This window comes from Tyto alba, unplaced genomic scaffold (genome assembly GCF_018691265.1).
Source record: "Tyto alba isolate M040663 unplaced genomic scaffold, T.alba_DEE_v4.0 Super-Scaffold_2, whole genome shotgun sequence".
Classification (NCBI taxonomy): Eukaryota; Metazoa; Chordata; class Aves; order Strigiformes; family Tytonidae; genus Tyto; species Tyto alba.
Genome location: NW_024881282.1, coordinates 41,541,968 through 41,565,668, shown reverse-complemented (window position 1 = coordinate 41,565,668; position 23,701 = coordinate 41,541,968). Strand labels below are relative to the sequence as shown.

At 37.2% G+C, this 23,701-nt stretch overlaps 1 protein-coding gene across 1 annotated transcript in view; it reads right to left on the bottom strand.

Annotated features, from left to right (window-relative positions):
- DCN (decorin) overlaps positions 1-21,750 on the bottom strand; it is a 41,671-nt gene extending 19,921 nt beyond the window's left edge. Inside the window, exons 1-3 of the mRNA XM_009974684.2 lie at positions 21,562-21,750; positions 17,250-17,482; positions 754-866 (exon numbers count right to left, since the gene is read on the bottom strand). Coding sequence (XP_009972986.1) covers positions 754-866; positions 17,250-17,454 — 318 coding nt within the window. The 5' untranslated portion in view covers positions 17,455-17,482; positions 21,562-21,750. The remainder of the gene's footprint in view (positions 1-753; positions 867-17,249; positions 17,483-21,561) is intronic.
- Positions 21,751-23,701: the final 1,951 nt, after the last annotated feature.

Genomic DNA, 23,701 nt, shown 5'->3' with positions numbered 1-23,701 from the left:
ATAAAATGTATAGAATTAAGGGAGTAGGACCTCAGACAGAGAAACAAAAATTTAGAAACACAGGAAGGTAGTTGTCTGATGGAAACTTGGAAAAGAAGAGATGAAACAGAAAAAAGGGCAGTCACAGAAACCAGGGAAGGAAAATATTTCAGCAAAGAGGAAAGCAGACAGCAGTGTTGGAAGAGACTGGCAAGGTAAAGGAGGATGAGGATGGAGTTTTATTAGGAGAAGGTTATTGAAAAACCACAGTTTCATTGTAGTGCAGGGGGCAGAAAATTGATTCAAAAAGATTCTTAAACTAAAATTAGTACAGAAAAACTGCTGTCAAAAATGGTATATACAAATCTCTCAGCTTAGAGGTGAGAGGGGAAAGAGTACAATAATAAGAGAGGTGGCAGGGTTGAGATGGATCCGCTTTTTAAATAGAAATATCCAAGTAACTGTGCCAAAGGGACTGAAAACATAAATAAATAGGTGAGAGAAGTTATGATGGAGATCAGGAGACTGAATGGGCAGGAGACAGGTATGAAGAGCTGAAAAGAGACGAGAAACTTCTGTGGAATGAGAAGAGATCTTGCAGGAGAGGAATGGGAAAGGAAATAAATAGTCTGGGCTGATGGAGGAAGATCAGAGAGTATTTCATCAGTTTTCCTTAAAAACCTGAGTACCAGGCCAAAACCACATTTTTCCCCATTTCTTCTTTTTTTTTTTTTTCTTTTTTTTTGGCAAATGCTAGTTCATTTATACACTTACATGAAGATTCTTCAAGTTCTTGAAATCTCCTTCTTTAATTTCAGTGATTTTGTTGTTCTGTAAGTCCAGCAGAGTTGTGTCAGGAGGAAGGTCTTTTGGCACTTTTTCCAGACCTAGGGACAGTGAAAAGAATAAACAATTGACTTTGAAAGAAACTTTAAATAGGGGGTCAGTATTTTTCTTAACTGCATTTACCTTTCAGTAAACACCATTTCTAGAACTCATTTCCTGAAGAAGCTTATGAAGACTTATCTGAAAGTATTTCTGTCTCCAGCCAGTCAAAGGGAGTTTTATTTTGCTATGTCAAATCAAAATTTATTTATTCACATCTCCATTATGCCCTTTTCTGAGAATGTATCTGAGTTATAGCTTGAAGCAAAGGACTGAGTTTAATTCCACTGAATTCCATGTTTAATTCCACTGAATTGTGTGAATAAAAATTGCTTTCAGAAAGAGGTATGGTATTTATTAATTTCATTGTGTGTTAGCTTTTGTGGACAGAGAACACTTCCTGCTATTTAAAAGGTAGTAGGCTTTTTTTGAAAGAAGTACGATAGTTAATTATAATCATTTCCAGAAAAAATACTGTTCGTTTGACAGTAACTGAATAACTTGCAGTAAAGTCCACCTTAAAAAACAAAACAAAACAAAACAAAACAAAACAAAAATAACCCAAAACAATCCTCCTCCCCCCTTTTCCTTCATCTGAAACTATGTCCAAGTTTTCTGGAGAACAAATCTCTTGGTTTCATTACAACTGCCAAAAGAACATCAGACAGTTTAAATTAAAGACTCTCTTTGGGACTATTTTCTGAATAGCTGATATGTAAGTCCGATGAAGTCATGGAAATGAAATTATTTAGTGTTAAATAACACTTGCTTTACCCAGCTTTCCTTTCATACTGTGACTTGGAATAGAGCAAATCTTTTATAATCATTCTGATTTACCACAGAATTAAAATGTTCTTTCCTAACTAGCCTTTTTTTTAAAAAAAAAACAGAATGTGAAATGCTAAATGAATAGTTGGTAGGAAAAATTTATAGACAATAATAAAGTCTCTATAGAAGTGGACTCCTCTAATAGAACAGTCTTTTTACCAGTATAGTTTTTAACAAATATTTCTGAAGCTATATTTGAACTCTCCTGGGAAAGATCTGTCTGCAAGTATCACCAGTGTCTCTCCAGTATGATGGTGGACTGCATGACATTGTTCTCAGATGAAAGTTATGTACCTACACATATTACCTCTTTAAACCTATATATTTTAATCTCAAGCTTGGCATTGCAAACACAGCGATATATGAGCTAAGATATGCTCTGCCCACAAAGGCTGTGAAGTCTTCATTCTTGGAGATATTAAAAAGTTGACTGGACACAGCCTTAAGCAGTCTGATCTAGCTGACCTTGCTTTAGCAGAAAGATGGACTAGATAATTGACCTCCAAACTCAAGTATTCTGTGATTCTGTGGTGTTTAAGCTCATCACAAATGTGTTTTCACACCTGGAATGTAGGTTTCTCTGTCAAAGTCCAATGATAAGCAAAACCCCTTCTCTTTCAATCCTTTTTAGAATATGTATATATATAAATATATATATGTAGAATAAAAAAGATGGTTGGCTCTTATTTAGAATGATTAAGACAAACCATGAAAAGAAGTATATGTTTGGTACTATGCTTAATCCTTTTAACCTACATAAAGAGCACGGTTCTATAGTTACTACAGCAAAACTTTACCATAAACTCTAGAGAAGCCACAGTGACGTGTACTGGAGCTTTTTACTACAGTTAGTGATGTAGTAAGTTTTCATTATAGATTTGGCCATATTCTTAAAAATATCTGCATGCAGATGAGGCCTCCCATTTTTCTTTAGGTATGTGGTCTGAATTTTCCAGTGTTGAGCATCTCATAGATGCCACTGGTATCTGTTACTGCTGTCCAGTGCTTAGAAAATGCTGGAAACAAGATTGCTTGTTTAGTTATCTGTATATGGGTGCAGGAGACCTAAACTTTTGAAAAGCATTTCCTTCTTTTAATCTTAATTCTGAATTGACAATATCAGTCTATCTAGAACATATCCTGTTGTCCTACCATCGCAAAAGTTTGGTTTCTGAATTTAAAAAACATCCCTCTCTTTCAAATTTATTTTCCCACCCATAAATTCTCTAACATTAGCTAAAAAAATATTAAAATATTTAGATCTGATATTTATTAATACTGACTACAATGTGGATTAACCTGGCTGAGTTTTAATCACACCAGCATCCAAATCTTTTAAAAAGCACAATCATTCATCCTTGGATTAATTAATAAAAGCTTCTACTGTACATAAAACAACAAGAGTCAAAGCTCAGATCTCATCCTGTTTACCTTACTGATACTCAGTGCATGAATATATGATACAGATTAAGATTCTTCATATTGCTAAGATTAACTTTCCTCATTCAGACATGGACTTCATTTTTACTAAAGGCAGTTGCAAAAGCTTCATTACTTTCAGAAGTGTAGGACTAAAGTTCCAAATATATAAAAATGTGATACCGTATAATTGGTATGTTGGTTGTCTTTGGATAGTTTCTGTCCTCAGCGGAGAGGAATGATGTCAGTAACTAAAAATTCTTTCCCAAAAAACACTACTTTTTCAAGACCATAATTTTGTTACAAGAATTTCTTGCAGTCTAGCAACTTTTATAGCATTTTTCACATATAAATACAAAAAAAAAAAAAAAAAAAAAGTTTAATTACTTGTATTCAGAGTCATATTACCATGTGCTGGTTGTCAGTACATTTATATTAGTAGACTTCTATCTGTAAATAATTGCTTATGGCAGAACCTAGGGCACATGGGAGATATACAGCTGTCCTTTATGTGATGTCCTTGGAACATACTTTGTAAGAACACTTGGGTTGCCAGTAAAGGGATAATTTGCCAGACTAAACTTCAAACTAAATTTCCAATTGCACATTTCAAGCTTCACATGTCAGCTTCTAAAAGCTCAAGTGTTATCCCTGAATAAGGTAGAACTGAAAGTTTCTCAAATCAATCAAGTTAAACTTTAAATATTTATTTAAAACAATAAGACAAATTTAATAATCAGATATCTATTTGTGAAAAGTGATTTATGAAAGCTTCCCATCTTGTACTAGAAAGGATAAGGACATACAAAAAATCATTAGCTTTACATGCAAAGAACATATAATTACCATCCCTTAAAGTGTTAAACTTGTTTTATTACCTATCTCATGTATATTCTGTTATGAATTTCCTGAAGCTGCTTTTAAAAATGTTTCCGAAAACAGCTACAGAACTTATATTTGATTTTTTTCTTGACTTGTCTGAGTTTTGAAGAGTAAACCATAGAGGAGTAGAGGATGCACCCTGTGTGCTGGAGACACATTGCATTATCAGTAAGCTGTTTAGTACATCCTCAAGCTGAAAGCTACCGGAGTTCTCCAGTGGAGGAAACATTTATAAATGGGTGGATCTGGACACTGCCTTGTAAATTCAGCAGCTGAATAATTCAGGATTAAACTGTATTTGAGGTGTGGAATGGATCCAAGTGTTTCAGCAATTGTCACATCAACATTGGCTTCAAGAGCTGTGCTTCAGATTGTGGGTCCAGGTCTCTGTAGGTAGTTCTATCTTCAGATAGATACATGGAGGAGGAGCATTGGTGTAGAACAAACTAGTCCTTGTGCTGGGGATTCCCTGCCTGGAGAGCAAACCTTCCAAATTTTTGGGTTAGGACAGGTCAATAGACAGCCAGTTCAGATGAATGGGGGAGCCTGGATTGGCATGACAGAATTTGAACTGAATCAAGCAAATTGTCATCCCACTAAAAGCTGAAATGGCTCTTGGATCCTGACATAGAATTTCTATTTCCCAGGAGGATTTTTTGATTCCTCTGTCTGGGAAATCAATAACTAAGAGGGGAAGTATGGCCTGTCCCCTAGTAGACATTTCTGAGAAACTCAAGTGATGCCCATATACTTCTGAAGCCATGTTGTACAGTATGACTGCATGTCATTACAAATGCCTTTCAGTGAAATTTATGTCATACCAACTGAAAAGGGAACTGTTGTTGGAAAATGTCAATTGAGGCACCTCTTAATCATTTTAAGAAAAGTTTACACAAGTATTCCAGCACTTGGTTCTGGTTTTTTTATACATTAAGTATTGCTTCTTAAAAAGCCATATGAAAATCTCTCATAGCAGTCTGATTTTTTATGTGAATAATCAGTGCTACACAGTTTCATATTCAATTCCCTTGAAATATTTCAGGCCTCTGGTTCCTCAGATTATCTTATCACTGATTAAAGTTTTAGACTCTTCTGCCTTTCCCACTGTATGTTACATTAAAAATACACAGGTCTTTGAACAAAACTCAGTCGTTATTATTTAAGTTCGTAAGTAAATTTTTAAAAATTCTATTTATTCACAAATAAATAGAAATGGTATAGCTCCACTCTTCCATAATTCTTGTTTACACTGAAATTAAGAGCCTAAAGATTATGGAAATTTAAGGGATTTAATAAACCAGTTCATGTATCTTTAGTCATAAAGACCGTTTCAATTTGCACTGAAATATTTCTTTGAGAGAAATGATTACTTCCTTGTAGAAGCTGAACAGCCATCAGTTTGTGCAGCACAGGGCAGTTCTATATTATTCTCTGCAGATTTCTATAAGTAGAAATTTTATTCTGTTCTACATTATCAACCTGTAGCACTCAACTGTTACCACCAGTGTACATGTATGTGTGTAAAAATGCATGCATAGGAAAACACATAAAGAACAGAATGTGCCACAGAAATACAAAATGGAAAAAAAAAAAAGGTGTGAAAGTAAGCTTGAAATGTTTCCTTTTGTTAGTCAGTATCAGCTGAACTTCTATTATCTCTGGCAGAGGTTTTCCTAACTTTTTCTTACACTATTTGCTACACCACAGATTTTTTGAATAATAAACACAATCAAAATGTATTCATCAAAATCCAGCAGAGATGGATCATCAACAGATTTCTTTCATGCTGACAACAAGGGCCCACACTCACTTTTAGAAGTACTTAAAGGCTCATCTACAGTCACCTAGAACACGTTTGGTGGGGAGAGGTTAATAGGATCAGGAATCCCTCCTTAGTGGGAGGATGGGGAGTAGATAATTTTTACAGAAATCAAGCCTATCTCTGTGGGATCCTTTCTACGTGGTGTGTAGATTTTTCTCATAATTTCATAGGCAAATTACAGTGTCTGGCTCTTTAGCTGCGATTGCCTCACCTCCTGGAGAGGACGGAAGGCTGATGGGTCTGGAGATTTTATGAGACCAGAAATTATGCAGAGAAGATCCAAGGCTGGTATAATTCAGCCCTTATCCAGTCCCTGAGAGAGCAGCAATCAGTGGCCATCCATCTCCTGCGCAGCACTGCACCAGTCCAACTAGTGTATGCTGCCATTTAGCCAGCCAAACAGGTGTAGGAGATGTAGCAAGGATTTGGGAATAGCGGGAGGACTAAGGGTGGTTGGGGGGGTTTGGTATAAAAGACAGGCTTTATTACTTTTGCAGCTGGGGGAATAACCTGCTCAGCTACAGGAGCTGTGATCAAGTGGTCGTGGAATTGTTTAACCCACAAAAGGAGAAGGGTGGCTTTTGAACCCTCCTTGCTACGAAGGGGTTTCAGTTCACTGCTCCAGTTTCTCAGAAGTGAGAGCCACAAGTTAGTCTGCAATTTGGCATGGAGCCACATTTCTGCTGAAGCCATACGACTATGCAGAAAAGGAATGCCAGATTTATGGGGCCAGTGAGGGAGACTAAGCAAATGGGAGTCTGAGTCTGTAGCCCAGAAATGAGGCCACTTCCATGAGAATTGCATCCTTACAACACTGAGACCACATAGTCAAACTAACAACTGTGTAAACAGTGCCAATTATAAACAACTTTAACAATGCAACAGAACTTGTGGTTTGATTTTTTATTTTTTTTTTTGCTAGTTCGGGATATTTTGCGTTGGATTTTTTCTATCCATTTTACAACAGGCAGGCATGGGGCTTACTCCTCTGAATAAATCTTCCCTTCCCCAGCTGGAGAGAAGGGGCCAAAAGGCAGAGAGAGATCTGAACGCTGCAGCTCAGATACATGTGTTATTACATTGCAACATTCGCGATTATTATCACAGGGGCCATAAAATGGGGCTCTTTTCCAGACTTCTTCAGTTTCCACAAACAGCTGCTGCCAACTGAGGAATTTGGGCTGAGCTACATGTAATTCCCAACCGTGATCATCAGCAGCGGCTCTCCCGGCGGAGGCAGCCTCCCCAGCAGCTGCCCGCGCACGCTGCTGCCTGCTCTCCCCTGCTCCAAGCCCTCCTCTGCTGCATCCCACCAACAGGCAGCAACCCTCCCCGGGGGTGAATGCCCTTAGTAAAGCCCTGAGGGGACTCTGGGGTGGAGGCAAACGGCAAGCTTACGGGGTCAGGATACTTAGTCACGAAAAATAACAGGACTCAAGGACTGCTTTCTGGAAGGATGGCAAGGAGCTTAACACAGCTTTGAATGCTTTGACTTAGAAAAGTTCACTGACACTTTCCCAAGCTATGTGCCTCAGTATTTACTGGAAATTTGTTCTCTATTGTGTGGGATTTGCAAATAGGAGTAATTTCATTATTTGCATCCTATCATTCATAAAACAAGAAATAATTGTCTTTCTCTACAAAGAAGTATCTGCAGCCTCCTTCTCCCACTTTCAAAGTAAAAATTTGTTCTCTACCTTCCCTTCATTTGCTATGAAATCAGCAGTGATTTTTTTTTTCTTCTAAGAGATATAAAAAAGCAGTGTCCATTGGAATGCATGAAACTCTTAAAATACATCTTCTTAAAAGTGATTAACATCCATTTTTCAGACTTTTCTTCTACTCTTCGGTCTATAAGATTCATCTTCCATTAAGATCCATTTTGAATTTATTTTTATCAATTATTATTATTACTACTACTACTACTACTACTATTATTATTTAATTCTGACCCATCACATAGGAAAGAACAAGAAAATTAACTCTATCCCCTGCTGAGGTGGCCTCTCACAAAGGTAGACCTACTGATATGTTACTGCACTGGGTTATTTTTTCCAAAAAATTAATGTTTCTTCCCAGAGCAGAGTGAGGAACATGGAAAAACAGAAACAAATTCACACATTATGATCAAATGTGTACTTCTGCATTATGATAGTACTAATATTATAAGGCCACTAGCAAAGATTTAGAAATGAATGCACTGCTTTAACTGCTCTTTTCCATATCCACCCAGTCTGTAGTGAACACATATTTCAAAGTGTAACGGATATTGCAAGCTACAGATGTTATGAATTATTTTTCAGTCCTCTTAGTCACATTTTTGGTACACATAGATTCAGCCTCCTGGCTCCAAAAGCTAATACCTAAGAGTAATGATTCTTGAAACTAAAAATCAAGCAACTTTTATTTTTGTGTTCTTTCTAACTGACTTTTACTTTCAAAGGTCTGGAAGGTATATGCCTTCTCAAGAAGCACTGAAGTATTTTAGAAAGGCAGAAAAATATTCTAAAAGAATCACGAGACTTCATGGATTAAGACACTAAATTAAAAAAAAAAAATCAAGTATTATGAATTTTCTGAACTCCTAGAATTGCCAGCTTTACATTCCTCACTGTCATGGTTACAGACATTAAACATCCCATCAGAGAACAGCAACTGTCCTGTGTGATTCATGCAATCCGCCAGCATCATGTGCACAACAGCTTTAGTCAAAGTGGATACAATGCAGACATACTATCTATGAGTACTCATGCATTAAGATGAAACATTTATTTTTTACGAGTATTTTATAGTAGTCAGAAGACAGCATTTCAGTGGCTCAGAAAAGTGAGCATTATCTAACAAATTACATTTTAAATGATCCTTTGGAGTAATATGATTTGATGTTTGCCTGATTCACAATTTAAGCAGCAGGTAACAGATGAGAATTTACAGATAGTTCACTCAATCTTTACTTCGGGATTTACCAGAATTTACACTAACAAAATGTAGTAGCCATAACGAGCCATTTCAGGGGGGGGATCTTCTCTGGTTTCAAGTAAACTTACCCCTTCCTGTTCTGACCACATGATTATTGCAGAGCCCTAGTTTTATTATGACCTGAGGGGAGAGATATATTCCTGGTTATTTGAGGTACTTCTAAACATAACATGGCCATTTTTCATAGATGGTGTAGGATTGTTTTCAACTACTTTTATTCAAGCAAACAATGGAAGGAGATGTTGTGACTATGTCAGGACATAGTGAATAACATTTAAATGAATGTTGGGAGAGAATTTCCTGACTGAATAGGGGAGTCTGCACACTGGTTAATTTGCTCTTTCTACTAGATGATGTTGTATATATCCTTGTAACTCAGATATTTTTGCTTTGTTACTTATTTATTTTGTTCATCATTTAGTGATAGATCTTACCCAGGTCAGTTATCATTGTAACAGTCATCTCCAGCCCAAAGGATGTAAACTCTCTGCGATAGAGTGAAAGAATATAGAACAGAAAATACATTTTTCCCTCTAACCCTGAAAAGAGTAAGATTTTAATTCAATCCTTATCTTGTTTGTTCTACTTTTTTTCCTTTCCTGAATCTGAAACTTTCTATGCATCTCCTTTTTTAATAATTTCTGTCATAGTTTCCCTTGAAAAAGTAAGATTTTCCCTTTCATGTTCATATTATCCCTTCTTTCCTGTTTCTTTTCTGGGCTGCTGCTACTAAACAAACCTTATTAGCACTGTTAGCCTTTCCTTTCCCATTCTTACTTCCCAGTGGTAAAGGATCAGTACAATCTTCTCAGTTTGAAGGCATGGAAATCAAAGGTGAGGACCTGATTGAACTTATGGAAAGAAATGGCATCAGAGCTGAGTGATAACACAGATTTTTAGTCCTGTTTGGCTAACTCACTTATGCCTTTGCTCCTACACCTCTTAAGTAGAGATATTCAGCAAAGAGTTTGGTTATTGCACCACTACAAACACTCTTCATCCATGTCACCCTAAAATATTAATACATTGAGAGCCTGTTTAGTTTCCGAGGCCCACATTGGAGCAGTAGAAGGGAAAACATGCACTCCAGCATAGAAACTGATGTCATCCTAGTCTTTCACTTTTTAGGTGGTGCAGGAGGTGCAAGCAGAAACTGGTTCTGGGATGACCTAGTGCACATTTCTGTTGTGCTAATGATGTATTACAGAACCAGACTGTAGCCCCATTTACATTTGCATATGTTTTAAATGATGTAGCATTTCTATAAATAATCTGTCCATTTATTGTTTTGCCATTAAATCCCTGAGGTTGCCATGAAATTACATGAACAGAAAAGGTTTCTTGTTTTCACTGATTTTTTAAATATGAGTATTTATTGTGTTCCTTTTCTTATTGAAATTAAAACTGCAAGCATCCTCTCTTTAACAGATTTTTGTAGCAACGTAAAGCAGTCTAAATAGAATCCGGGAAACCAAAGCGAAGCTGTTATGGGATGCTCTCCTGGATGCCTTCTCTCTTAAGGCCATACATGCGGAAAGTACACAAATTCTTTAAGTAATGTTTTTTCATTGTTTTCATTCTCTACTGACTGCCTAGGAAGTTTGCAGTAGAGTTGCCTATATAGCAAATGTAACCCTGCTAACAACAGGGTCATTTGTGCAAAGCTGTTTGAGTCCCATAATTGGTCCCATAAGTTGAAAACAACTCAAGCCCCTCACTCCTGAAAAAAGAAAAAAAAAAATACAGGCATGATCCTTGGTCTTAAGATCCCTTCGTGTCTGTGTTCATTGTTTCCAGCTCTTTCCTTTCAGAGAAGCCAATGAGCAAGTTCTACTCCATCTATCTACTTTGCTTTTATAGTGTGAAGGACAATAATGCTCTGTGTGAATGAGGCCTTAAATATAATACAACTGGAGAGACCTAGAATTCCAGCATTTGTCAATTTTGCTTGTCAGGGAAGGCATGCAAAGCAGGATAAATAAGTTTAAAAAAAAATTGTTATGTATTTTGAAGGTTATATTCTTAGATTTGAACTTTAGGAAAAGATAAAATTATATTCAGAAAAAATACTCTTTTTTTCTGTAACTTGATGATCTTCTTTTGGCCCATTTCCCTTTATTCACATGACAGATCGAGGACCTGAGTAAACCAAAATACAGACCAGTGAGTTCAAAGTTGATAAGGAGAGGACACTCTCAAATCTGTATTAGAGGTGTTTAGAAAATCTGCTTAAAACTAGAATCTTTTCTAAGTATCGTGGTAACTGGACTCTGCGAGCAGAGTTTCCCTGAGTACCTGGAGGCTAGTATTGGCAGTTCCTTGCTGTTATCGTTGGTGGTTTCACATAGGACCCAAATTCCTAGGTCTCCTACCCGTTGTAGTGGGTACTTAATGAACATTGGGAAGGACCTTTTGGACTCTTTAACTATTCCTAAGAATTTGTTGAGAGCCTTTCATAGCTGAATAGCACAGGCTTTATGTTGTGAAAACACAGATAGTTTTCAAATAGTTATGTCTTAGCAAGTAATACACCTATAAATGTGTTAAGAACATAATACACATACTATAGATGTCCATAACCCTAGTAAGTGTCAGCAGTGATTATTTAGTATGTTTTAAACACTGTAATCACCCGCCATGACTTCTAATTGACTCACATTTTAGTAGCTATCTATTAACTATTTATTTGTGCATTGGGAAATTTTAGAAATTAACCCTTGTCACAGTGCAAACCAGAAAACAAGTCACTTCTTATACCACTTGGACTTGGCTGTCAGGATTTTCATGCCTGCCACTAGGCTTTCTTAAATGGCATTTTCTAGTCTGAAATAAGCAAACAAACCTTAAAACAAAACAAAACAAAACAAAAAACCCCACAGAGTTGATAACTACTACCTTGGAGTGCGCAGCTAATAAAGAAAGGATGCATTTAGAGTGGATTAATTTTCACCTAGAAACATGTTTATCAACTGGAACTGGAACATTAGCAATTCAGGTTGAGATGCAACAAGGCCTGCTTTTTACTGTTACACTGGAAAAAGCTAATGACTTTTTGTTAATATAAAGCAGTCTATATCCAGGCCAATATATTTTTTTTCTTAACAACTTTTCAAGAGTGTTTTCTAATTATTGGGTTCTTGACTTAACAATTTTTCATGATGTATTGAGTACAGGGCTTTGATTCATGCTTTCTTTAACTTCCAAGGCATCCCAAAAAATTGTATCTAAGCAGAATATATACAAAAATGTTAATAATCCATGGCAAATTTATTACAAAATACTGCTGGCAACACAAGTTTATTTTTTCCGTGCTTTAATTTTATCACACATAACTTCATTAATCTGAAAGTAAATTGTATAACCTTGAGTGGTCATTAAGGCCCTGTGTTGGCAGTCTAATTCTCCAAGAGTGACATATCCTTTCTCTCACTGACATCCACCTTAGACAAGATGAACTGCCCCATGGGGACAGTCTCCCCATGGCTGTGAAAGGAGTCCAGATGACTCTTAGATAGCTAACATCACTTGAGATCACTCCTACATTACAGATAATATCTGTATTCCTTCATACAGATCCTCCAGTCCACTTTCCAACTTGTTAGAGTATTACAAATCACCCAGTTAACATATGTAAAGCCCAACAACTTGTATTTGATGACAGCATAATTTATGTTTGGCTAAAGAATGTTGTCCAAAAAGCCATTTAGTCTTCAGTTTTAAGGCCATATGGTATTGTGGTGCAGAGGCTACTCTCAGTATAAGTGACAATATACTTTTCCAGGTTTCATTTGATTTCATGGTTCCATTTTTATAGATAATATTTTTGTTAAATGATCCTGTTCCATGAAGTCAGGGGATTTCAGCTTCCATTAAACACAAAAGTATTGTCTCTAGTCCTTACTGTTAGAAGGAACAAATGCATAAAAAATGGAATAATTTGTCCTAAACACTCAGCAATTATGATGTAAATTAACAAAAACTTTTTTTATTAAAAAATTGTATTTGTTAATGTCTGGATATTTAAGGATCCATGTCTTCTCTTATTACATCTTTAGAAACCTGTTAGATTTTGAGCTAAACATTTAACTTTAAAAATTATGGTTTTGAAAGGTTGGTAAACATTTGAATAATGGCAGGGATTCTAAAACTAAGTACACAATAGTAAGTAATCCTAACTGTTTTCTTGAACTCATAAAATGACTGAGACCTATGACCAATGAGTTATGTATTATTTTTCTTAAAAAAGGTTTTATTTTGACAACAGAAATTCAGGTCAAGATATATCCCAAAGGAAGTAATTTCCCTTATAATGAGATATGAGGTTCCCAAATGGAGTAACAATCAGAAAATAGATGTTCAGATGTTTCTGCAAGATTTTATACAATGAGTTAAATCATCTTTTCTCAACAGATTTAGCTGTTGTCACCATGGTTCAGGTGTTGAAGAGACATCTGAACTGTATGTGTTCAGATAAACTCCCTAATGTTACCAGATCCCTGGAATAATGCTTTACATATCTGTGAGCTTTACACCCACTGATCTCAAAGTGCTTTTCAAACACATACTCCAACACCCATCCTAGGCATTAATATTCCTTTCTTTACTTTATAGCTGGAGAGACTCTGCTTTTCTGAGCTGTGAGTAAAATTCCAATTTAAGCTCTAATACTGCTTGAACTTTGATTAGTGACATCCATCTCTCGCACACCTTTTGGACACCATAAAACCTCCACGGATGCTCACAGCAAGAGGTCAGGAGGGATCCCTCTATGTCCTGTGAAGTCTCCAAGGAAAGCGATCTCATTGCATCCTGCAGACAGACACTGCTCACTTCATAAGGGCTGCCAGACTTATGTGAAGGTGAAATAAAGCTCTGACAACCACCTGAATGTGCTTATGGAGCATTCTGCATCCGCTGCAGGGCTGAGTAATCACACATGCATCCTCCTGCCTATGAGGGTGCTCTGGGAGGGACCTTTTCTTGAGACTCCCTTTGGGAGGATGAGACTAAATGGAACAGTTAATCCTTGCTAGGGCTTTCATGAGACATGTTTGCCTGGCCAACTGACTGCACATCTTCCCTGTATTTATTATTTTACAGCATGAAGAGCAGCCTCTGGCCAGCTATATCAGCTACTCCCCACCTGTAGTGTGTGCTAGTAAGGAAGATGTTTGTGATTTCTATGGAAAGTCTGGCTATAGCATAGTAATGTCTTATACTGAGGCATGATTAAATAAAGTGAACCTGTGGCTCCCTTTTAGCAACAGGAGGTAGATTCAGAAAAGGCAGTGCTTTATAAATATAAGGTGGTAGCCTCCGTTGATGATACCCTTGAGCCTATTGCACAAAGGTAATGCATCTCATATAAGGGAGGCACATGGGGGATCTGCTCTTGATCTGTCAGTAACCACAGCTCAGAGACAATTCTTCAGGGTGTGAGAAGACAGTGTTCTTCCTGCTAACTCAGCTCTTGGCTTGGAGGCAAAATAATTTAATTTGGAGGTATGTGCTTAAGAAGATGTGACTGAAGCTTAAAAGAACAGCAATGCAAAAATTCAGCTGACAAGAGTGTAATTGGACCACTGGCTGTTTTTTTTTTCACTGTTTTTATTTAATTTTTATTATTTTTTTTTATTATTATTATTCCCATCCAGTGCTCATGAGACAAGGGGCAAACCTGATCTCTGGACCCTGGCTGTGATAGTTCTGTGATTTATTCACATAACTCTGTGTCAGATAGCTGGCTTTTTCCTTACAAAGCAAGAGTTTACAAATAGCAAATGTCCCTTTAGGCACAAAAAGAATCATGCCAAGGAAGAGGAGACGTCTCCATAAGTAGTCCACATTAGGGTCCTTCAGCTGCCTTGCTCTGACATGCCCTCTGCCCCCATGGGCTTGTGGCTGAAGAGTCCTCCTTCCACGCCAGACAGTGAGTGGAAGAAAGGATCCTGATCCAGATTTCAACTTTCCTCGGTGGGACTTAATTTAGTAAACTCTTAATCTACCCCTGGGAAGATTCTTGTTATTGCTTGCAATTTTTCTTCAATTAGTGCCCATGGGACTAGGTGATTAAATTTGATAATTTTGGGGAGAGGGAGGTAGATAATTTAGTTGGGTAGGAAATGCCTGGAGCTGAAGGGAAAGGCGGGTCAGGATCAGTTAACAGGGAGGTGGAACTGTCACTGCTGGCTTCATGGTTCCCATGTGCACATTGCCGTCCTGATCACTGCACCCACACAAACACCCTTCATCCCACAGCCCAGGGGCATGCTAGCTCATCCCGGCAGGACCTCCACAGTTTGCAACAAAATTTTGAGCTCTTGGGGCCAGCTCCCGGCTTTCCTCAAGCCTGAGTCTGAGTCACACAGAAATAGACTCAAGGCGGGAAGCGAGGAGAGAGGAGGGCAGATTTGCCTGGGAGCAGGCAGCACACACAGCTCTGCCCTGTCCCTGCCCACAGGGGCAGCCATCAGACCTGCGCCCTGGTGAGCCTCCCACTTGGGCCACAACCCATCAGGGGCTGTCATAGACACATGTGACAAGGATGGATGAAACTTAAGGCCGAGGCTGGGGAAATCTGAATGATTACTACTTCCTTGAGCACTGCCAGGGATTTTTTTTTTTTTTTTTTTTTTTTCAGGGCTGCATATTTTAAGACCAAGGAGATCTCTCTGCCTTTGTGCCCCAGAGGCTGGATGTTATCAGCTCAGTCACTTCAAAAGCACAATCTTTTCATTGCAGTAACTGCAGCATGTGCATTTAAACCAAGCTTAACATACATCTCTTTCTTATCACCCCTCTCAAAATTATCTGGAAAACACAGACCTGGGTCCTTAATTGCTGTATTTCTGAGTCTCCTTGTCAGTATGGGACTCTATTAATCCAGAAGCATCTGCAGGCAGTGGACTGTAGTGCAACACTTTGGAAACCATGTGTGTGAAGGAGAACAGAACGAACATGAGAGCAAGGACAGCAACAAAGGATCCCTATGTGAATATCTTGACTTTTTTACAAGTGAAAGCTCCTTACGTTCTGCAGAACTGAAGCAGACCGGGGACAAGTTCCCAAAATAGCTTAAATTCCATCAGCATTATCCACTGTAACAACAATAAAACCTAAGGCCTTCATGGCATGTGGGGCAACCTCCTCCCACTATCCACCCCATGTTTGCTATTATCTGGCACCTAAATGGTAAAAAAAAAAAAAAACAAAATATCTTTCAACAGGGACAGTACTATGAAAACTTCATTAATGCATGGCTAGATTAGTCCATGCTCATTTGTACAACTTGGCTTGCATTGTTCACTGGGTCTTTGCCAAACATATCTGTTGCATAATTATGTGGCTTGCTTTAATAAAGTCACAGAAGTTTCTAGGGATGTAACTAAAGTTTCCCCCTCCTTTCTGTAATTATATGACACTCACTACAATGAGACCCAGGTCCTAATTGGTGCATTTCTGCCATGATTTACAGTAATTATAAAAACCAGTGCTATAACATAGGAAAACAGAAACACCCAGCTATACATTTAAGCAGCTGAGAGAAGAATTTAAAAAAAATAAACTCTATAAAATTATAGGAGAAGTTATTTATCTGTCCACTGAATAAATTGCCTAATATCCTTATGAGCAAAACCAACTTTAATTGATTTTCTGCACTGCACACTAACTTTGACTGAATAATACTGGCTTAAACCAAGAGCACTCTCACTGCAGTCAACTTCATTACTGGATATTTCTTCATGGGAAAGTAAAATACAATGATGGCAGGCATGGCTTCACATCCTACTGCACTGACTGTGCAGACAAGTCCTTGTATGTGAGGGAGTAAGGGGAGTTTGTGAGAAAGGTTCTTATGGTTTCAGCTTGAGCAGTGTCTAAGAAAGATATTTAATAAAGAGCTCCAAAATGTGTTCATTGTTTTGGAGTGTTTCCAAGGTCTTTCCTCCAAAGAGCTGGTTCCAGCATATATGATTCAGGGCTAATTATTCCATGCTCATGTATTCCAATGGAAATGGGATGATTTCTATGTTGAGGTACTATATAGTATGATTAAGGGTGTTGGATCTTGGACCATGCAATTTAGAACCTTTTAAAATGTTTCCATCCCCACATCTGACCTCACTGAATTTATTTAATATGCATTTGAAGGAATAGCCTTGAAAAGTTTTTTCTCTGCAACAGAAACCTGTGGTCTTTCAAAGAACAAATGAAATGTACATACACAAAATACACATTAAAAAATCAAACATTCTTCATGTTCACAACAAATGTCCATCTTGTTAGGGCTTTATGGCCTACTTCATACAGTACATTCTAATTAACAGTAGCTGTAGCATATTTATTTGACAAAAGCCCGATTATAGAGTGGCAGTACATAGCAGTCTCACCATCTCAGCTGTAAATCCATGGCTAGTCTGTAAGTATATACCCTACAAAGATACTCTTGGCTTACCTAGGTCAGAACACTGCACCACGCGAAGATGGCATTGACAGCGGAAGGGGCACACTGGTCCAAATCCAGATATGACAGGATCGTCCGTTGGAGGCATATCGGCCGACCCTTCATCCTCCAGCATGAAGTCAAAGAGGCCCTGCTGGTGGAACGGCTTGGCCAAGCATGCTGGCAGCAGTAGGACAAAGAGAAGAGCCAGCTTCATGGCTTAGTTCATTGACTCTGGGCAGAACCTGGGGATCAACACAGGAGATTTACAAAAAAAGTATCAGTTTCCCATAGCTGCACAGTTCCTACTGAAGGAGGTCCAGCATATCCACCAATTGCATAACTCTTCCTTTCAATAAATGAAAACTAAATTGTGAAAATAGGACAGTTATGTGATAGGAGTCTGGTAACTTCTTGTCAATAGGCTTTTTTTTTTTAAAAAAGTGCAGTTTAGAGGCAACTGTAAACATCTGTTTGCATATTTAGAGTAATATTTATTAGGAACAGGCAACGTTGTCAACTTTGTTATGCAAAATAGTCAAAACAATAAGCCACATTTTCCATGTGTCTGTTTTCAGCCAACATAACAGTCTATTTGATTTCATTAGCATTTGTTTCATAGCAATGAGTTTGTCCCCTGGGGACAAACCTGAGGTTCCCAAACTCACTGTAATGCAGTATTTCATGTCTTGAGAAATATTTTTTTAAATTGCCAGCTTGCTGTGTGTTTTAAATTATAGCCTAGTAAAACTGACTGAGAAAGAGTAGGATCTAGTGATGGGGTAGAGAGAGAGGGGAAGATCTTTAGTTGTTTAAATGAGCTATACTTTTTTCCCAGTTTAAACACCACAATAAAATAGAATACAATGTTATGTTATATTGGATATTCTCGGCTTTCTTTCCAAATTTTTGGCTAGGAGATTTTATGATATAAACAATGCACCCTGAAAATCCTCTGTCTTGTACTGCATAAGCATTTGAATTGATGCTTGTATTATTATCAGCACACTTTCTAATGGGACTTCATGGCCTCATTCTTCAGACTTTCATACTCAGGAACAACTTTACGTAAGTATGTAGTGCCATAGACTTTAACAAGGAAAACTGTTTAAATATGTGTTCTCAGGACCTAGGCCTAAATATATTTCAAGACCCTGTACATCGTGCTACCTGTGTTGTTGTGGGCTAAGGAGAAATTACAAAACAGCTGTTTTCAGGTTTTGTATCAAGGCTGTATAGATCAGGTACTTTTCTGAAAATTATTTTCATTTATGATTTTATTTATGTAAGGAAGTTTAACTTTTATGAACCTTTATGGGTCTAAGAACAACCCACAAAAAAAATATGAAGAAACCTGCCTTCAAATTGCCAAGTGTCAGGAAGGCAAACTTGTCATTTATTTAGGAGCATTTTCTTAAAATGGATGACATAGTCCTTAATACAGATGTTGCTCTTTGTAAGGAAAGCGAAAATGTCCACTTGATTCTTCAGGTCAATAATTTCCAAAATACCTTTTCTGGGCACTAGTTGGGACTAAATTTTTTCTAGAATAAATTATCTGACAGTTAAGGGCGTGGTATAGCATTTCTCACCTCCATATTGACTAGTGAAAAGATGAAAAAATGGGGGAGGGGCAGAGGAGGAGGACTGTCTCCCTCTCTACATTGACATATGGAACCTACTAGGTAGATGACTAACATGGGCAGCTTGATCTGGTACAGCGAGTGGTATATGATGTGGTATATGAGAGTGGTATACTGAGGCCTCTCTTTCTGGAATACCACATCCAGGTACTCTAACAAGAGTGATTAGGATAAAAAAACCTAAATAAATAAAAAACAGAGGCCTGGAATTAGATACAATCTATATTGTGCCTGGGTTCAATTTCCTTTATGAATTTCTACCTACAGATGCCAATACTGCAATCCTGCAGAAACCTCTAGGGCCCAGTCTTGAGAGGATTATAAAGTTACCTAATAAAATATGCTAGTGTTTTAAAATCATAGCTTACATTTTTGTCATCTACCTAACAGGAAGACAGGTATCTAATATTTTCAGATGTCCCAAAGACTTCAAAGTGACTTCACATGGAGTAAACCACCATTTCTGTTGCCTCTTTAAGAGAACTGGTTGGTTTCTTAGTTGGACCTGAAAGTATTTTCTATTCCTGGAGCAGACGTATTATTAACTACATGCACTGAGAGGTTTCACAGACCCCAATGTCAACTAGAGGGTCAGAGCATTTTAGCAGGTCCTGTTAGCCCAGCTGAGTGCTGTGCAAACTCATGCCATGTAGCAGAGGCAGGCTGTGTCCCCGTGTGAGCCATCCTCCCATGCTTCCTCCTGCCCTGGCCCCTCACAGGCATTGGGGCTGTGTCCCAACCCCAGCAACACCCCCACGATGCGTGCAGAGTACACACAGACAAGTAAGGATGTCACAGCTAAGTGGTGTTAATACAAGGTGGTGAGTTCTTACCACTGTTTAATCTAAGCCAAGATTTTTGAAATAATCATTATTATGTACAAATTACTGTAAAATAACAATGTAATTTATTAATAGTCTGAAGCGGGAAGATAAATTTGCTAGATCATCACCATTCATTGTAATAAGCTGCCTTGTGAAAACGATCAATAAAACATTACCCCAGTGCAAATTATTTTTCAGAATGTACATTAATGTTAATAAACATTGGGAATACTGCACACAAACCCTGGTATGGCACTGGCAGTCAGTACTTTTTAAAGATCTTCCCCAGCTCTTTTTTACATATTCATATATTTAAAAAAAAATTTAAAATATTTAAAACCGCTTGTATTCCTCCCCAGGTTAACTGCTGAAGCACCATCCATGCCAAAAATGCACAAACAAGTTAAATTACTACCTCTCAAAATACAAAGGCACTTGGGAAGTGTCTTCACACTTTACTTCTTGTTTACATTAATATTGATGACTTATCTCAGTTAAACCCTGTAGTAGGCCTCTTCCTTTGGTCCCTGTTTTGTCAAAACTATAATAAAATCAGTAAGAGCTGTGTATAAAGGAAAACTGTAGGACAACAAAGGATATCAAGAATCTAATCTGGGGACACAGCAGAGAAAATAGCAGACACAAGCTACATATTAATCAGGAAATAGGAACAGATATGTGTCTGCATATCTTTATTGGTATACATATTTGTACTGAAGGCATACGTATCTGTTCCTATTGTTTGAATGTGTAAATGAACATAAACAGAAAAAAAAATATATACAAAACTGTACCAGTAAGAAATGTTTACATTTCACTTACAAAAAATGGAGTGGGGGAAAAAAAATCTGAATTCTTAAAGGTCTGTGACACAATATTTATGTCTTCAGGACATAACTGTTTAAATTTGCTTTAATTATGTGTTTACAATGAGGAAGACTTTTCCACAAACAGAGGAAACTATACCATAGACTTGGCCACATTTCAGTTTAAAATACCACTGGAAATATGCTTCATCAGTTCACGTCACCACTGTATTGGTGGTCTTCTTGTCAGTTTACCTTAATATTAAGTTTTAAATATTAGTTCACCTACAGTCAGAAATCTCTCAAAATGCCACAAAAGACAAGTTAAACAATATGTGAAGTTTCAAAAAAAGCCCCTACGTTTTATGTTTTATCCATTTTGAGCAATAAAGTCTAGATGTGCAGTCATAGGAGTTGGAAGTTTTAAAGAGATTAAAACCCTGTTAACAGGAGTTTCAAGTCCAGGAATTTTCTTTTCTACATTCATAGGAGCCTTCTTTAAATGCGAGTCCCTTGTTTGTACACTGAAACATAGCACTTTCTAACATTACAAAGGCATACACTGAGCCCGTTTAACTAACTACTATGTAATTTTTTCTCTGAAAATAAAATTATATTCATTAATGTTTGGAAAATATATGAAGAAGTCTAAATGAAAAAGAAATCACAGAGTGCAGTTTAAAACAGAAATGTAGGAACTCACACATTTTTTACACTCACTACATCACCGATTCTAAACACTGGATTGCAAACAGAGAATATACTGCTGCAAAAGTTTACAGTAAGGAAGAAGAAAGGACTATAGCAGTGCTTATACAAATCAAAACAAGAGACAGAACAGTCAAATAAACAGTAGGAAATCTGCACAATCCTTGAGAATGCATTCTCATGTTCCCAAGAAACAAAAGTGCTGGATACAAAACTTAACATTACTAAACATTTAGTAGGATTTTTTTCCTTGCTTCTCTTAAAATTCAACTAGTTCTTGCCGTAGACTTGCCTGAAGTTTTATTAGTGTAGCATAGTTCAGGAGAATTACTGAAAACCGTACCTTTTAATCCAGGGATTTGCAACAGGAGCTCTCAAAGCTGAGATGTAATTAAACTAAATATTCAACCCAGGCAAAAGGCTTTGCAGGTGTGGAAAGGAGGAGGGGGTAAGTTCAGCTCAGTGACTGTCACTTGGTGGAAAACCCTCCTGCTTCTATTCCATAGCACAGTTAAAAAATAAGGTTTCTCTCAATGAACACAATCCAGGCTGACACCCACATTAGATCATATGGTAATGATATGTCTCCTGTATTGTAGCCAGAAACTTTATCAGCTCTTTTGCTTTCTTTTCCTCCTTTTTTCTTTTACATTTGCTTTATTTCTTTTTCATCTGTTTAGATTCCCAAGCTACTTGTACATTATAAGACAGATGCTTAGCTGTAATTCATTTTACTTTTTATATTTATATGCCTACAACATATATTTAGGAAAGTTTTCTTGCTTTTAACTATTTTTTTTTTTCTGACTCATTACTGAGAAAAATGTTTGGCTGTTCCTTTTGTTTATATTATTTGCAATTCAAGGAAATGATATAAAATTAATCTTGGAGTTAGTCAAAGTGGAGATTAATATCAAAAAAAGGGGGTAGCTTTAGGTAAAACTATTTAAACAGATATCAACCTGCCTTTGCTTATGTTATAATCATCGTCAAACCAAGTAGTATATAGTGCAATATACTATTATCCTGTCTAATAATAGAGTTTTTATTTATTTCTTCAAACTACAGCATGTTTTTGATATATATGAAAATCATGTTTTCATTAGTAGAATGATTCTAACATTTGTGGTTAGAACTGCTTTATATAAACTTTGCTTTTTTTTACTGCTTTCTCACCAGGACAGCAAAGCAGAGGGGAAATTAGCTTTAACAGTTTTTTTGGGGTGGGGTTTTTTGTTTGTTTTTTTTTTGTTGTTGTTGTTGCTGTTGTTGTTGTTGGGTTTTTTTGTTGTTGTTTTTTAAGAGACAGTGGAGATTTTTTTAAAGCATGAAAGGAAAAGTGTATCTGACCATTGTTCAGATTTATATTTTATATTAAAAGTATCTGTTTTGATGCAAATATCAATGGAAGCTAAAATGCAGTTTCTCTATTCCTGCACAAATTTAAAAGTCTACCAAACTGAAAGGAAAGCAAATACAATAATTATTATTTATTTAGTAATCCAAACACATTATGAACATGTATAGCTTCCCTGTGCTGTTAGCTGTCCTGCCTAAATAGTGGAGGCTTGTGTCTCTGTGTTTTGACTTGTATCCTTTTATTTCTGCCCCTAGGCTAAGACCAGGTGCAAATCTGAAATTAAAGCCCGTAAAATGTGAAATGATGTTTAAAAGAAGTCTGAATTTTTAGAAACACAATAAACTCTTGAAATTTTAAGTCTTCTCTTCATTTAATTTTAAGAAGAACCATTAAAACAGCTCTTATAATTGTTCTCCTTTAGTGAAAGAAAACAGTAGAATAACTGACTGCTAGTTTTGATCACTGTAGCACAAAGGTGTAATCACACATCTTGCATTACAGCTTCTTTATATAGTTCACTCTAAAAGTTAAGGGTCATGAATTCACCCCTAGTCCTTGAGTTAACTTTTTTCCTCTGCCTCTCCACTGGCTTCAGGACTGCTAATAATTTTTGTTGTGACATTTTTTCTACATATGATTAGTGGTGTTCCAAGCTTTCATTCTTACAACAAAGACTTATCTTTGTCCAGAAGTGTCACCATGAGGCTTGCTGAAATCTTGGCTGCATCTTAGTAATGTCAGTTATTTGAACCTTGGTCACCAGCTGCATCTGGTGTTTAAAAACATTTCAAAGCAAGATTTTGATGAGGAACAGGTCAGGGTAAACTTGTTGTCAGCTTGCTTCACAAAATCCATTCATATCCTTTCCCAGTAAAACTGTAATAAATTTGTTTTTATATCTCTTATGGGGTTGAAAGATGTTATAGTTTAATAGTTTAGTCATCTCTTTGGAGGCACAGGAGGGGCTGAACAACCACCTCTCCACCTTCTTTGTCTTAGGCATTGGGGAGAGTCAAACAAAAACATGACGATCAGGGTGGGAACAGGTGGAATATAGGGTGCCTGCTGGGTGGACTGGGGGCTCCCAGTCTGCCTGAAGAAGAACTGCTGCCCCTAGCGACAG